Raw genomic sequence first — 17,083 nt, 5'->3', positions numbered from 1 at the left:
AAACTTTTACTATAGAAAGAAATGAGGATTTTTTTTTTTCCAGGAATCCTTTTAATGGAAAATAGGTTGAGTATAAAGTTGATCCCCTGCCTTTTAGGGTATTGTAGCTAGAATTTTATCCTTAAGATTTAAATGGTTATGCCAAAAGAATAATTTTTAAAATTTATAGTGCTACTACAACGTCATCTTTCATTTTCTCCATTTCCTAAAGGATTTTCCTCAGGCTTTGGATTCTTCTAGTATCCTAATTATGATTAAAAAATTGAAATATACATATTGTTTAGATATTATGATATCTTTTTTCTTAAAATTATACTATATTCAGCTGAAGAGAATTTGACACATTTTCTAACATGTCATTATTTTAACATTAATTAGGTAATAAACTTACTTTTATATTTGAGATAGATTACTATATTAAGGGTACATAGATGTCATCAAGTCCTTCTCCTATTTTACAAGGGAGAAGACTGAGGCCAGGGGATTAATACACTTTCTCAGATTGTACAACTAGTTAGTATAAAAATGAAAACTATAATCAGGACTTAGAGCTCCCATTCTTTTTTTTTTACATTAGTTAATACTAAGTGCTATGGTTTTTAAACTCTTGGTATGTGCCAAGGACTTTGATACTGTTTTACAATATTCATTTCATTTTCATAAGAAACCTGAGAGGTATGTGGTATTTATCTGTTGTACTGAAAAGGAAACTAAGGTCAGGAAAGTTAAAGTAACTTGCCCAGTTTTTACATTGCTCATAAATAGAGGAGCTGGGATTTGCTCTCAAGTTCATCTGATTCCAAGCCCAGCACTATTGGTACCTCTTTTAGGCATGTGATATATCGAGAAAATAGGAAAAGGAAAAAAAATCTCTTGTTAAAGTGCTATAATAACTGACAGATATGAAACTTCCCATTCCATAAATTATTTTGATTAAAAAAGATACTTCTAACTTTGTTTCCTTTCTTTTAGGTATCTCGTCATGAACGTAGAATTTCTCAGATTCAGCAGTTGAACCAGATGCCTTTGTATCCAACTGAGAAAATTATATGGGATGAAAATATTGTTCCAACTGAGTATTATTCTGGGGAAGGTATGATAAAGAAATATAGGATTCAGATGTAACATGAAACTTAATTTAGAATTTATCATATATAATTGAAAATGTATTCCAGTCTACTATATACATTAGGATAATGTTCTAGTACCCTCAAGTTCAACTTTAGAAGCTAAGAAGGATTTAGTATTTTGAATGCTTAAAACTAAGAATTTTTATTAGATATAGCTATACTCTATATTAGATATAGCTATACTCTATATTAGATATAGCTATATATAGTGTAGATATATATACACATATCTATATATTACCCTGTATAAAATGTAACCATAAAGTAATAAAACTGTGTTTTCAGGGAGATCTAATAATGCAAGAAGTGTAGCTGTCATTTGGTCACTATAAGAGGCTATGTTTGGTAGAAATTTACTTTTCAAAGCATTTTTTAGAGGTTCTTTTGAATTCTTTATAAAGCCAGATAATGAAAACCAAAAAAAAAGACATTATCATTAGTTAATAATAAACCCTTAGTTTTGATCCAAAATGGTATTGCCTCACCTACCTATTTCCCCAGATTTGGTTCAAAATGCTTTGTACTCATCCTCTGAGGATAAGAATCTGCCACAACTGAGTATATTTAAAAGTGCATTCTGGTATATTTTGAAGGCATATTTCAAAAGAAATTTCAGGAAATCTTTTGAACATTGGCTTGATTATTAGAAGACATTACAAGTATAAGTATTGGTGTAGTTACCTAAGATGGTTATCATATTCTAGAGCCAAAAGTCCATAAACCCAGTGCACTAAAATTGTGCTAAATTTCAGAATAGGCAGTCTTCATGTCTTTTTATATTCTTACCATGGTTAATGTGTTGCTTTCTCATGTCTAGGGATACACACTTGGGTGAAAAAGCTATACAAAATTCAAGATAGTGATTGCTATAAAAGTCAGGAAATGGTTACTTTCAGGTAAAGGGAAAAAGTTGTAACTAGGAAGGAGCACATTGGAGGGTTCTGGATAGCTGACAAGGTGGTTACAAGGTTTCATTTTTTAAATGTCTTTTACTTTACTGGGACCATCTATATCAGGGATGGGGAACCTTTTCATGTTGAAAAGCCTTGTTAATTTAGCTGTAATCAAATATAAGGCCGCATTCAAGAAACTTCAGTTAGATATACTTAAAAATGTACATTATTTTGTAAAAATCTAACTACTACATACTTAATAATTTCAAAAATAAAAACTCTTAATTCTAAAGTTAACTAACTTTTTAACGACTTTGCTATGTCTGCTTTTTGTTGGAAAGTATTTGAATATGTGATAGCAGCATGGAGGTCTGCAGTTTCAGTTGATGCTCTGAAATGATGGGTATCAGTCATTTGTGACCTTAAGAGCATCTTGATTTGGGTTAGATAGGAGAATGTAGATTTGTAGCAATAAGTGTTGAAGGCAAGAAAGCATTCTTCGGGCATGTTGCCGAAGGTGTGGATATTCTATTGCGTTTTTCCATATTTCAGTTGACTCTTTCCTAGCATCATATAATGACTTTAAAATGTCATCTATGGAGAGCTCAATCAATTCCATCTGTAGTTAGTTCTTTAGGTGCCTTGATGATATCAACTGGGTGAGGCTGAAATGCTAATTTGAATGTGATGTCATGATTCTCAAAGTCAGTGAACCTTTCACTGTATTCTCCAATTCATGGACCTATAAGGGCTGCACATTCTTTAGATGATTTGCATATATCTTCCTGCTCATCAGTAAGCTTTGCTAAAGGGGGAAAATATTCATCTGAAATTTCCTTTTGAAGGAGAAGTGTTTTGAAAAAAGATGGCTTTTTTCGAAATGCTTGGAATTTTTTTTGCTGCATATCATAGATAGAATTACCTTGCAAAGAAATATTCAAGTCATTTTGATTGACATGATATCACACAGAAATGCTGTATACCCATAGAAATCTTCTTTCAATAATTCACATTGCTGATTCTCTTCTTCATAAAATTTAATTATCTGTTCTCACAGAGATAAAATTTTGGCTAACACCTATCCCTATGAAATGCACTTTAGAATGATACGGCAAATCCAAACTGAATATTTCATCATTCAACTTTAGCATGTTATGTTACTGACAATGCTGTGTTACATTTGCATGGAATATAGTTAAAAATACTTATAACTTGTTCCAAAGTGTCACTTAAATTGGTAGCTTTAGCACAGAGATTTTGCTGATGCAAGATAAAATGAAAAGAAATGAGAGCATCTAGATCTCTTAATACTTTTTTTATCTGTGCAATAAACCCTTCATGTTTTCTTGTCATGGAAGGTGTACCATGTATACATACACTCACTAAATTTACTGAATTCAGTCTAGCTTCACAACATTTATCTTGAAAGTTGATAACTATTCCCATATTCTGTTCTCAAGAGTGCCCAAAGAGAGTAACTTTTCATAGCAAAGAAAATATGATGACCTGAATGAAGTATAAAACTTGTACTGAGTCAGTAGTATCAGTTAATTCATCCAAAGCAATTGAATAATATATATATTTTCCTTTTGAAGTATTGTATGAAGTTGAAGTATTGCATTGCATGTTCTGTTAGGTTGAAGCCTAGTTCATGCTGCCCATCAGTTATGTTTCTCCTTTGAAAGAGGCAGTTGTTTGTGCTTTGAAACATTATCAGGGTCTAAGCATCCTACAACTTCGACAATGCATTCCTTCACAATTTCTGCATCACAGAATGGCTTCCCTTTTTGAACTCTTAGTAAGTTGCTTCGGTGGCATTATTTCCAGGTCTTTTTGCTGCTTAAAAGAATTCTTTGTTTTTGCTTTTCATCTTTTAACTTCTGCAATACAACCTTTTGCACCTCTCCCTCTAATTAAAAATATTTGTCATCCTTAGGAGTGTTATAATGCTGATGAGCATTGAATTTCTTTAATGTTGATATTGCAGTGTCACAAGGCAAGAAAATCATCTTATCGTTAGCAGGAACAGTAGCTCAATTCCCAATCCTCATTTAAAAAATCTATTTGCTTTCTTCAGTGTTCTCTTGGTCTTCATTGACATCATGGGCTGTTAAGCAGACAGAATTGAAAATACTGTCGAGCTGTGCAACTATTCACAAGTTTTACTTCAAACAGAAACAGTGCACGGCTTTCAAAAGCTGACAGCAGACTGGTGTACCGGACCCCCATAAACTCTCGCCAATTAGCCTCATGTGGTAGTGGCACCAGTGGTTGGGGGGAGTTAAAACTAAATCATGAGCATAATAGCCATCAATTTAGCCCTTATGGCTTACTAATATTCTAGTTGTGCTGGTCAATCTGAGAGGATTATTTCGTTGATACTTATTTTTCCTTTGGCATTTTAAATCCGTTCATTTTAAATATATAAAAGATGAACAAAAATGTATAATAAAAATAAAAGGATTTGTTCTGTAAAATTTGGATTCAGTCAAAAGGCTGCATTTAAGTCCCTAGAAGGCCATATGTAGCCTTCAGGCCACTGGTTCCACACCCCTGCTCTATATATTCCTTTGTTTTTTTCTGTTAAAAAACCTGGTTTTAGGCCGGGCATGGTGGCTCACGCCTGTAATCCTAGCACTCTGGGGAGTCCGAGATGTGCGGATCGCTCGAGGGCAGGAGTTAGAAACCAGCCTGATAAAGAGCGAGACCCCGTCTCTACTAAAAATAGAAAGAAATTAATTGACCACCTAAAAATATATATACAAAAAATTAGCCGGGCATGGTGGCACATGCCTATAGTCCCAGCTACTCAGGAGGCTGAGGCAGCAGAATCACTTGAGCCGAGGAGTTTGAGGTTGCTGTGAGAGAGGCTGATGCCACGGCACTCACTCTAGTCTGGGCAACAAAGTGAGACTGTCTCAAAAAAAAACAACAAACCTGGTTTTATCTGTAGAGTTTCCCACAGTCTTGATTTTTCCGATTGAATATGCATGGCATGGTGCAGCAAATTCCTCTGGCCTTTATTTTTCTTGCAAATTGGCACCTGGTTAAAGAAGCTTGATCAAGCTAAGGTTCTCCTTTGGCAAGATTCTTTGTGGTGGTTTATTCTTTCATCAGGAAGCACATACTGTCTACTTGTCTTTCTTGCCATTGATACTTAACACTTAGATTTTTTAATTCAGTGAAGGCTGCAAATTGGTGACATTTTAATTTTTTTTTTTAAATAAAAATGTGCTATCAAAAGAGATACCTTCCCTCAGCATCTGGCCTGAAAGAAATTGAGTCAAATTATAAGTCAGGGTTTACTGACATAAGTGATGTGAAATTTATACACATCATTGTTTATTGCCTTAAGTTTATTATTGCTTTGATAGTATGGATAAAGGTGATGAAAATATGATTTGTCAGTAAAATGTGTTTGGGGGTTCTTTTTCTTTTAACTTTTTTGATATTGCTACTTAGTGCTTGGTCACTTATTGTCCAAGAGAAATAGTTTGAAGTGAGGGTAATAAAACGAATAGTGTTTGTTAATAAATAATAAAAGTCAGAGAAGGGGAAATCTGGAATAAAATAACAAGCAATAAGCAATACTTTGTCCTTAAGTTCAACTAAAAGGCAAGTTCAGAGCACATTAGTGATCATTGGAAATCAGTTTATGTAATACAACATACTAATTTTATTTTCATGCTAAATTTTGACATGGGCTAAGTTTATGGTAGCTTTATTCACTTCAAGATTTGCCAGATATAAATTAGGTGGTAAAGGAAGAGTTTTTAAACTACTTGAGACTGCATTATTAGTATTAAGCATCTTTAAATTCTTTTAAGAAGTACTGTTGGCATATGAATCACCGATATGCTAATTACATGTATTAATAAGACTTATTCTTCATCTCCATTTCTTTTTTGTTTGTTTGTTTTTGAGACAGAGTCTTACTCTGTTGCCCAGGCTAGAGTGAATGCCGTGGCGTCAGCCTAGCTCACAGTAACCTCAAACTCCTGGGCTCAAGCAATCCTACTGCCTCAGCCTCCCGAGTAGCTGGGACTACAGGCATGCGCCACCATGCCCAGTTAATTTTTTCTATATATTTTTAGTTGTCCATCTAATTTCTATTTTTATAGTAGAGATGGGGTCTTGCTCTTACTCAGGTTGGTCTAGAACTCCAGAGCTCAAGTGATCCACCCACCTGGGCTTCCCAGAGTGCTAGGATTACAGGGGCAAGCTACCACGCTCTGCCCATCCCCATTTCTTTTTTTTTTTTTTTTTTTTTATTTCTTTTTTTTTTTTTTTTTGAGACAGAGTCTCACTTTGTTGCCCAGGCTAGAGTGAGTGCCGTGGCATCAGCCTAGCTCACAGCAACCTCAAACTCCTGAGCTCAAGCAATCCTCCTGCCTCAGCCTCCCGAGTAGCTGGTACTACAGGCATGCACCACCATGCCCGGCTAATTTTTTCTATATATATTAGTTGGCCAATTAATTTCTTTCTATTTATAATAGAGACGGGTCTCGCTCTTGCTCAGGCTGGTTTTGAACTCCTGACCTCGAGCAATCCGCCCGCCTCGGCCTCCCAGAGTGCTAGGATTACAGGCGTGAGCCACCGCGCCCAGCTCCCATTTCTTAATAGACAATATTTCTTAATCTGGTTAAAATATCTGTGTGAAAATAAAGATAAGGCATTATCACATATGCTGCATTTCAGATGTCATTAGATTCTTATCAAATTTTTGGCACCATGTTAAATATATGGCACAAATGTCTGATTAAAAGATTACTTCAAATGTGGCTATTATTTTCCTTTTCAGGTTGTCTTGCTCTTCCCAAGTTGAATCTACAGTTTTTGACTCTTCATGACTACCTGTTAAGGAACTTTAATCTCTTCCGCTTAGAATCAACTTATGAAATTAGGCAGGACATCGAAGATAGTGTCAGCAGAATGAAGCCATGGTTAGTAAATTGGTTCCACTTATAATGGAGATATGCAAAAACAGTGACTAATACGTGTCAGAAACCTCATAAGTATATTTAAAAATAATATACCTGGTACAAAAATGCCCTCCAAAATAGGGGATATTTACTCTTTGAGAAATTTTTCACTGTGACTTCAAATATATCGAAAGTGCTAAAATAGAAAGTGTATCTGTGTCCTTGGGTATGGGGGCTGAGGGATGGTGAGGGGGGCGGGGGGAGAAGGCATCATGCTCTGGGAGAGAAGGGAGAGATGTAGAGGAGAGTAGGCTGGACATTAGTAAGCAAGTGAATAGGGAAGGGCAGGAGTTGGCCATCAGGCCTGTGCTAGGGCAGGATAGTTTAAGTCCCGGTGGAAGCAGATGGTAAAGGGGTATTCCACTAACCTAGCTGCTCGTGTGACTGTTGCCAGTAGTCACAGTCAGCCTCTCTAAGGGAATTGGCAGGGGGTGAGGGCTGTTGCTGACACTGCATGAAGTGGTACATTGAAAAGTCTTCTCTGGCCCTCCATCCACAGATTCCCTCAAAGAGACCAATAGGTCTAGTTATTTGAGGAATGTTTGTGTATAAACTCAACTTGCTACTTCCAAGCTCATGTCTGGAATTCCTTTAGCCAAGAAAAGTCTGTCCTAATTATTGTAGCAGCTCTGTTACAAGATTTGCAAAAGTTAATTTTGGTTTTTTAGACTTGACTGACTTTGGGTAAATGCTTTTACTTCACTATTTCATTCTAAGTATGAAATTGAAGGATATGTTTCATATCACAAGTAATTATAAATGAGTAAAATTCTGTGAAATGAGTTTTTATTACATTATAGTCACACCATGTTGACATATACAATTATACCATATATGAAAAGCTTAATAATTTTTGTTGTTGTTTTTTGAGACCGAGTCTTGCTCTGTTGTCCCGACTAGAATGCAGTGGCGTGGTCATAGCTCACAGCAACCTCAAACTCCTGGGCTCAAGTGATCTTCCTGCCTCAGCCCCCTGAGTAACTAAGACTATAGGCATGCGCCACCACATCTGGAAAATTAGACATTTTTCCATTTTTTTGTAGAGGCAGGTCTTGCCCTTGCTCAAGTTGGTCTCGAACTCCTGACCTCAGGTGATCCTCCCACCTCAGCCTCCCAGAGTGCTAGGATTCTTAATAGCTTTTGAATGTGAACTGATTCAGGTATTTTTCAGGCTTCTCTCCTTACTAATTATAGAGAGCTACCATGGACATTGTGATTATGATCTATTTTTTTCACGTCTATGTTTTATATGCAGTTCTATTTTTTTTAATTATTATGTGAAAAGTTATTCTGGGTGAGACTATAAAATACTACACAAAGAATTTTTGACTTAATAATAAGTTGAGTCAGTAGGCAGACGAGCACTGTGAAATTTGTATGCCCACTGGTTGCTCGTCCCTGCCCACAGCTTTGCTGAAATTACTGCCCATTGTTTGGACCCTGGGGGAGTGCTTGATCCGAAAACTTCCTTACAATTTATGGTTACCTTGAGTTTATATGCTCAGATTCTGGGCCTAATTTTGGCCATTTTGCAAGCTAGGGCTTTATTAAATAGCAGTTCAACAAATAGAGTTCTCTTATTTTTTATTTAAATGCCAAGTACCACACAATTACTTAGAGTAATTTGGTCTCTTAGTAGAAGAAATTTTTTTTAATTACATCATTTTCTGGTAGGGGAAGAAAATACCACTTTGGGGAGTTAATTTAGTCACATTTGCAATAATAAATTTTTCTGAATTTACATTCCTAATGTCCATAATTGAAAACTGTTGAAAATGATGAGATCTTAAAAGGGACCTGGCTTGCTTCTCTTCCATGTATCCTGAAGGTGGAAATGTGGCAGAGGCATTTTTACTCATTACATGGTTCTAATGATTATATTTTCAGTTGGCTAAAACCACCAAGCAGCAGTAAATAATAAAGGATGTGCTTATAAGGGGCAGAAGTCTATACTTTGTAATACTTCACCTTTCAAGTAGACTTTATAAGAAGAAAAAGGAGTAAGGGGAGTAGATAAGTGGTTGCCTCAGAGTGGGAACAGGGATGGACTGCAGTTGGACAAGAGGGATTTTTTTTTAGGGATGATAGAGTTGTTCTGCAATTGGATTGTGGGGATGGATGCACAACTCTGTTAACTGTATGTTTACAATGAATGAATTTCGTGGTATGTAAACTACTATAATAAAGCTGTAAAAAATGGAAGAGATAATAGAAAGTTATTTCACAAGGGTTTAGATACAAGATAATGCCTTTTAGAAATTGTCCTAGTACTAACCAAGTCACTGGATTGCAGAGCTTTATTTTTAATTAATTTCTGTCTTTGATGTCCTATAATTTTTTGTCATGACACAAAACCTTTACATAGGATATAGTTTATCTTTGTAAGCATGTCATTTTTTGCCAGTGCTTTCCAATTTTGGAGTGATGGTATAGTTTTTATGTTGCAGATTTCCCAAATACACTATTTAATGTAAAAACTAAAGCACTAGAGTAAAATAAGAAGAAAGAATGGATATTTGAATGTTAATGGTTCTAGTTATTACAACTGGCTTGATTATTTTTTCCTCCAATTCATTGCAGCATCATTTAAATGATTTAAATATTATACTGTAAAGGAGGCATTTGCATAGAAATTATTATTTGTTTACTTGTTTTTAATTTTTAAAATTATGCCTTACTCTAAAATGTATTTGAAGCTGCTTATAGAAATACTTAAAATACAGAAGATAAAATATTAATTGAGACCATCTTGATGGAAAAGGTAAAAGGATAAGAACATAAAATAAAATAAAATAAAGATATCCTTTAGAAATGGAGGAGAGATAAAGACAAACAGAAAGAAAGAAAATAGGACAGAAGCTGAGAGAATTCATTACCACTAGACCTATCTTATAAGAAATGCTAAGGGTTCTGGGTCTGGTGACTCACGCCTATAATACCAACACTTTGGAAGGCCAAGGTGAGAGGATTGCTTGAGCCCAGAGGTTTGAGACCAGCCAGAGCAACATAGGGAGACCTCATCTCTACTGAAAATTTTAGAAAAACTAGCCAGGCATGGTGGCACATGCCTAAAGTCCTAGCTACTAGAACTGGGAGGATTACTTGAGCCCAGGAGTTTAAGGTTGCAGTGAACTATGATGACTCTACTGTACTCTAGCCCAGGCAACATAGTGAGACCCTTCTCCCAAAAAAAAGAAGAAGAAGAAGAAATGCTAAGGAGAGTTATTCAGGCTGTAATGAAAGGATGCTAATTAGTAAGATGAAAAGACCCTGGATAGCTAGAGCAATCTTGATCAACAAGAACAAAGCTGGGGACATGATGTTTCCAGATTTCAAATTGTTTTACAAAGCTATAATAATAAAAACAGTGTGGTACTGGCATAAAAACAGACACATAGACCAATGGAAGGAAATAGAAAGCTCTGAAATAAACCCACACATGTCTGATCAACTAATCTTTGATGCATGTACCAAGAATACACAAAGGAGAAAGGAGAGTCACTTCAATAAATGGTGTTGGAAAAACTGGATATCCACATGCAAAAAAGGGAAATTGGATCTCTTACACCTTACACAAAAATAAACTGCAAATAGATTAAAGATTTAACCTAAGATCTGAACCTATGAAACTCCTAGAAGAAAGCATAGGAGAAAAACTCTGTGAAATTGGTCTTGGCAGTGATTTTTTGGATATGACACCAAAAGCATAGGCAACAAAAGCAAAAATAAACAAGTAAGGACTACATCAAACTAAAAAGCTTCTGCACAGCAAATGAAACAATCAACAAAATGAAAAGGCAACCGAATGGAATGGGAGAAAATATTTGCAAACCATGCATCTGATAAGGATACTTTTTTATATGTGTGTGTATGTGTATATATATATATATGTATGTGTATATATGTACATGTGTGTATATATATCTTCAAAATGAAACTGAATAATATAACCCAATAGCAAAAAACCAAATAGCCCAATTACAAATGGGGAAAGGACCTTGAAAAACATTTTTTCAAAGAAGACATATAAGTGACAAATAGGTAAATGAAAAGGAATTCAACATTATTAATCATTGGGGAATATAAATCCAAGCCAGGAATGGGTGTTATCAAAAAGTCAGAAGATAACAATGTTGGCAAGGATATGGAGAAAAGGGAATCCTGTTGGTGGGAATGTAAATTAGTACTGCCATTATGGAAAATAGTATGGAGGTTCCTCAAAAAATTAAGAATAGAATTGCCATATGATCCAGCAATCCCACTTCTGAGTATTTATTTATCCAAAGGAAGTAAAATCAGTGTCCCAAAGAGATACCTGTCTGCTCCTGTTCATTGCAGCAGCATTCACAATAACCAAGATATGGAAACAAGTGAACTGTCCATCGAGGGATAAATGGGATAGTGAAAATGTGATGTATCTATATACACACAATGGAACATTATTCAGCCCTTAAAATGAAGGAAATCCTGCTCTTTTTGACAATATGGGTAAACCTGGAGTATGTTATTCTAAATGAAATAAGCCTGATACAGAAAGATAAATACTGACGATCTCACTTTACATATGGAATCTAAAAACGTTGAACTTAGAAACAGAGTAGAAGGGTATTATCAGGGATTGAGGGTTGGAGAAATGGGGAGATGTTGGAAGGGGTACAGACTTTTCATTTATAAGGTGCATAAGTTCTGGATACCTAATGCAAAGTATAGTAACTATAGTTAATGTGTTATGTACTTGAAATTTGTCAGGACAGTAGATATTAAGTATTTTCACCACACACAAAAAAATAGTAACTGTGTGATGATGGATATGTTAATTAGGTTGATTCTGGTAATGATTTCACAATGTATGAATATCTTACTAGTTTTACTTGTTTAAAAGTTGGAGGAAAGTTATTTTTTGTTTGACTAATCATCTGTTTCTTTGGTTTTCAGGCAATCTGAATATGGCGGTGTAGTGTTTGGAGGTTGGGCACGAATGGCCCAGCCCATTGTGGCATTTACTGTAGTTGAGGTTGCCAAACCCAACATAGGTGAAAACTGGCCAACCCGAGTCCGTGCAGATGTTACCATCAATCTGAACGTCAGAGATCACATCAAAGATGAATGGGAAGGTAGTTTTGTATTTCAAAAAATGAAGTTACCTATTGCCTTTTTGTAGACTTTCACTTAGAACATTAGGAAAGTACTTTTACTGACCGTTAGGAAAACATTTTATTAAAGTTTATTCTTGAAGTTTGATTTAAAGAATGTTAATTGTCTTTCTTATTAGTAGTAAAACTACCAAGGATCATACAAAAATGTTTAGGTATCTTAATATTTTAACAAAAAGCATAAGATTGTATGCGTATCAAAGTGTTTTGAAAATTGCAGTTTGCAAAGCTGTTAGGATAGCATTTTAAAGTCTTAAATTTAATAAGATATTATTTATCAATATGTGAGATCAATATAAAAAGAATAAAAACATTAGTGTTCACTAAAGAGAGGGAGAAAACTTCCTTATAACTTGTATACATATGCAGAGTAAGTAAGGAAAATTGGTATTTTTGAAAGATAAAAGAAGCCAAGGTGAAAAGAACAGGAATACATCTGGTTTGTGGAAAATAAAGATATAAAATCAAAATTAGGCAAACTCAGAAGGAATTTGGCAGGGTGGTATATAACAACTCAGAAAGAAATAATAGTTTATTTGTACCAAATAGAGGAAGTCAGATAAAGAATCAGTTTAATCAAATGTACTCAAGGATATATATTAATAATTTTGTAGAGAAATTAAATGAGTTATTTCTCCTGGTTTTTTACTAGGTAAGGTCTTAGGGATGAGCATTCTATGTCAAAATTAATTTTTTTTAGAGACAGATATGTTTAAAGTTACTAAGTCCAATAGAGTTAAAAAATCAATAACACCTGTGTCTGAAGTAGCATATGAACTGATTTTTAATTCTTTTATGCTTTTCTCCCAGCTGTCTGTGAAAGGTCTTACTTGCTGCCCTGTTTTGAGAAACAGTAGCTGATAGATTTTATCTCCTTCTACCTTCTTAGCCTGCCAGAAGGAAAGAGTCCCTTGATGGATCAGTTTTCAGAAATTTTTGCTCCCAGTATAGCTGTTTATAACTATAGGAACTATATGATATATTTATCAAAGAATTCTGAACAAACCAATGAAGGAGGCCAAATATTTAACAAATTACTACTGTAATCGGTATAGTTTGTAACAGATTGTTTTTGTGACTCCTGTATTCTTCAGAAGAGTTCCATCCAGTCTGGTGCATTACACATCTAAGACTAATGCACACCTTTATTGCTGAACCTTGAGAAAGACAATAGTGTTTTGCACAGTGAAGTAATAAACTGAGATAACTTTTTGGGTGCCCCCAGAAGTAATAACAGTTGGAAATTTAAAAAAAGGAAAAAGGACCCTTTAGAGATGACAGATCTGCATTTTGGAGTTAAGGAAAACAAAGGAGTGTTTTACCCAAACATCCCATTTGCCCCTTTACTGACTGTTCTCAGAAGGACATGAGACAGTCCTTTTTTTTTTTTTTCCTTTTAATCATCAATCTCTGGTAGAGTGAAAAGTAGAATGGTTACATTTTGATGGGCAACACAAGGAACAATAGAGTTTTATGGGACGAGTGATTTATAATACAGGGTATAATAGGGAGAAAAGTGTTTTCTTAGAGATCAGGACCAAAGTCAGCCCCTATTTTCATCACATATAGGGTAACCAAATGGAAAATGGGAGCAAAAAATGAGAGAGAAGTCTGTAAACAGTAATGAATGTTTTATAAAAACAGAGAACAGTTTTGAAGATTTTAAACTAAATATTATAAAACTGTGGTCCCCAAGCATTTTGGTACCAGGGACCAGTTTCATGGAAGACAGACAAGTTTTCCATGGACAGGGGTTGTGGGCGGTGCAGAGTTCAGGCAGTGATGCTCAGCCCATTTCTTAACAGGGCACGGACAGGTACTGGCCATGGCCTGGGGGTTGAGGACCGCAGCTATAAGACATTCCTCTTATCCCTTCAGTCTTCTCCAATACCCTAATTTAAAATTAAGGAAACAGAATTAATGAAACTAAAATACAGGATTCTATACCAGAAAGTACAGCTAAAAGATTAGAAGGAGAGAGAGATAGTTGAGCTCATTATAATATAGGTTTTTTAAAATATAAATCTAAGATGTCCCACAGTAAAATGATCTGCTTTAGGAGGGAATAAGAGGTCATCCCTCATGATGCCAAAAAATTACTCCTACGTTGGCAGGGACTAAATGACTTCTCAGTGCCACTTCTTTGGCTTTAAGATTTAGAAGTTTTAATGAACTGTGCAGATCGGACATCATGCAAGTAGTACAACTCAGCTAGTGGAATAGTTCCCCTTAGTTTTCATTGCTTCTCTTGCTTTGCATAGAATGTGTTGGGAAATAATAAAGTCAATGTTAGGAAGCAGAGTTATCACTTCTACCTTTACGTATACTCTAAAACCACTCCAAATTAAAACAAAATGGTTTCAGTATTATCCACACACTCACATTGCTGATTTGATTTAGTTTTATCTTGTTAACAAGGTTTTAAGCCAGCAAAGTGTTGCATTTACATTTATGTCATTTATTGTCTAATAAAAACAGATGGGAAAAGAAATGAGGATTAAATGGTATGAAGTTACATGCTATGAGATCTAATTTTGTGTCCTTTGTCTTCTAGTACCTATACTTTTAATAGAGTGGGAAACCATTTGAGTCCATTATTTGGTCTAATGATTGAGAAGCTATGGACTTGGCATAAGTCTCCTGTTTCTTGGCATTCACTTTTACAAATTTTTCACTGTTTGCCAACTGAAACTATATATATTCAACCATCCTTCTCAAGATATTGTCTGTAAACAGTACTTTTGTGCCTTGATAAATTATTCTTGAGTTGATCTGTTTTAGTGAAATAGCATTAGGCTGTCAGTAGAATGACACTGATAGATAGTTTAAACTGATGTTAGAAACCTGCTAAATGTGATATAGATGGATTATAGGCCAATCATATTTTTGGTTACTTATTAAGAATGTTAAAAATAAGAATGATGACGAGTGTCCAATTTTGGAGCTGTAGCATGACTTGGAGGGTTTATTCATGGCATAAAAATTTCTAATTTTGATATAATGATAATTTCATTTTAATTATTACTATCCACTATTGAGTATTAAAGATTATAGGAAAACCCATAATTGTGTTACGATACAATAATAATCATTGGTCACCTATGATGTTTTAAATATATTGTATATCTCTCTTCCAAAGATAAGATGTTGAGAATTTGCCAACAAAAGAATGAAAACAATGAAATTCTCATAAATGAAAATGTCTTTATGTTTTACCAGGTCTTCGTAAGCATGATGTATGCTTTCTAATTACTGTGCGGCCCACAAAACCTTATGGCACTAAGTTTGACCGGAGGAGACCTTTTATTGAGCAGGTTGGCCTGGTTTATGTCAGAGGCTGTGAAATCCAGGGCATGCTGGATGATAAAGGGCGTGTCATTGAAGATGGTATGGTGATTTCTATTTTTAAATGAGTATGTGTATAGAATGGAAAATTTCTTTGCCTTTTTTCCTTTTGGCTTCTTAAGTAATATTTTTTAACTGTTTCACATACTAAATTAACACAGGATTTTGTATAAAATATGTGTAGGGTACTTATTATGCAGTTTTGGAAATAGATAATGTAATATGGTTTCAAAATTTCTGTTACATATTGGAAAGGATAGGATCTTTTGAAATCATCTTTATTCAAAGCTTTGCCTGCTTTTTCCATTTTAAGTTTTACTGTTTTGATTCATCATAGCAGTAGTTCTCGATTGGGCACAATAGTGTCCTGCATTTGGAAATGCATGGGTGATATTTAGGTTGTCAGATGACTGGCATAGGGCTGGGTGGTGGCAAGCTATTGGCATTTGGTGTATTAAGGCCAGGAATGCTAAGCATCTAAACAGAACTGTCTTATAGAAGGAATTGCCCTGCCTAAGATGCCAGCTTTACCCCATTTGAAAACACTGCTTTCCAGCATTAGTCAGCTCTTTGATTCTTATGCTTGCACTGATTATCTCTTTGAAATTTTTTCTTTTATTGTCCTGACTGCCTTTATATTAGGTTACTAAATATGAAATGTCTGATTTTTGAATCAGAAGTGTAGTTTATTATATCTTAAACAAGAAGCAGTACAATTAATCAAAGTATGGGCCTAAACTATCAACACAGTTTTGCTATCTTAAGGGTAGCTTATTTATGCCAGCAGCAAAGAAGCCTGGAGAGCAAGTGGCAATGAAATCACAAAAGGCATTTTTCACAGCTAGTTGAAACCTGAATATTTTTCTTTGCAAAAAGTCATCCAAAGCCTGGAAGAAGTGGTAATCAGTCGGTGCAAGGTCTGGTGAATACAGTGGATGACAGAGTTTCCGAGTCCAGCCTCTATAGTTTGAACAGCCTTGTTTGTGCAACATGGTTGAGCATTGTCTTACAAGAGGATTGGCCTGTCTCTATTGACTATTCTCAGTTGCTTTATTGCAAGTATCCTCATCATTTCATCCAGTTGGTTGCAGCAGACATCTGCTATCATTGATCGATTCAGGTTTCATAAAGCAGTAGTGGATAATATCAGGCTGGACCACCAAACACACCATTAGATTTTTTAGGTTTTTTTCTTGAGACAAGAGTCTCACTCTGTTGTCTGGGCTAGAGTGCCATGGCATCAGCCTAGTTCACAGCAACCTCTAACTCCTGGGCTCAAGCAATCCTTCTGCTTCAGTCTACCAAGCAGCCAGGGGACTATAGGCATGCGCCACCATGCCCAGCTAATTTTTTTCCATATATTTTTAGTTGTCCAGCTAATTTCTTTCTATATTTTTAGTAGAGATGGGATCTTGCACTTGCTAAGGCTGGTCTCGAACTCCTGAGCTCAAACGATCCACCTGCCTTGGCCTCCCAGAGTGCTAGGATTACAGGTGTGAGCCACTGCACCTGGCCAGATCATTAGGTTTTTTTGATGAATATTCAGTTTTGGACTGTGTTTTGGCACTTCATCTTTATCC

General features: G+C 35.4%; 1 protein-coding gene across 2 annotated transcripts in view; it reads left to right on the top strand.

The window, feature by feature from the left end:
* The window catches only part of AQR (aquarius intron-binding spliceosomal factor), a 97,646-nt gene that overhangs the window by 37,635 nt on the left and 42,928 nt on the right, over positions 1-17,083 (top strand). For both annotated transcript variants that reach the window (XM_012766344.3, XM_076004233.1), the window contains 4 exons: positions 973-1,093; positions 6,825-6,966; positions 11,941-12,119; positions 15,378-15,545. In XM_012766344.3, coding sequence (XP_012621798.1) covers positions 973-1,093; positions 6,825-6,966; positions 11,941-12,119; positions 15,378-15,545 — 610 coding nt within the window. The remainder of the gene's footprint in view (positions 1-972; positions 1,094-6,824; positions 6,967-11,940; positions 12,120-15,377; positions 15,546-17,083) is intronic.

This window comes from Microcebus murinus, chromosome 6 (assembly GCF_040939455.1).
Source record: "Microcebus murinus isolate Inina chromosome 6, M.murinus_Inina_mat1.0, whole genome shotgun sequence".
NCBI lineage: Eukaryota > Metazoa > Chordata > Mammalia > Primates > Cheirogaleidae > Microcebus > Microcebus murinus.
Note: the sequence above shows the minus strand (reverse complement) of the source record. Positions and strands in the feature narration are given on the sequence as shown.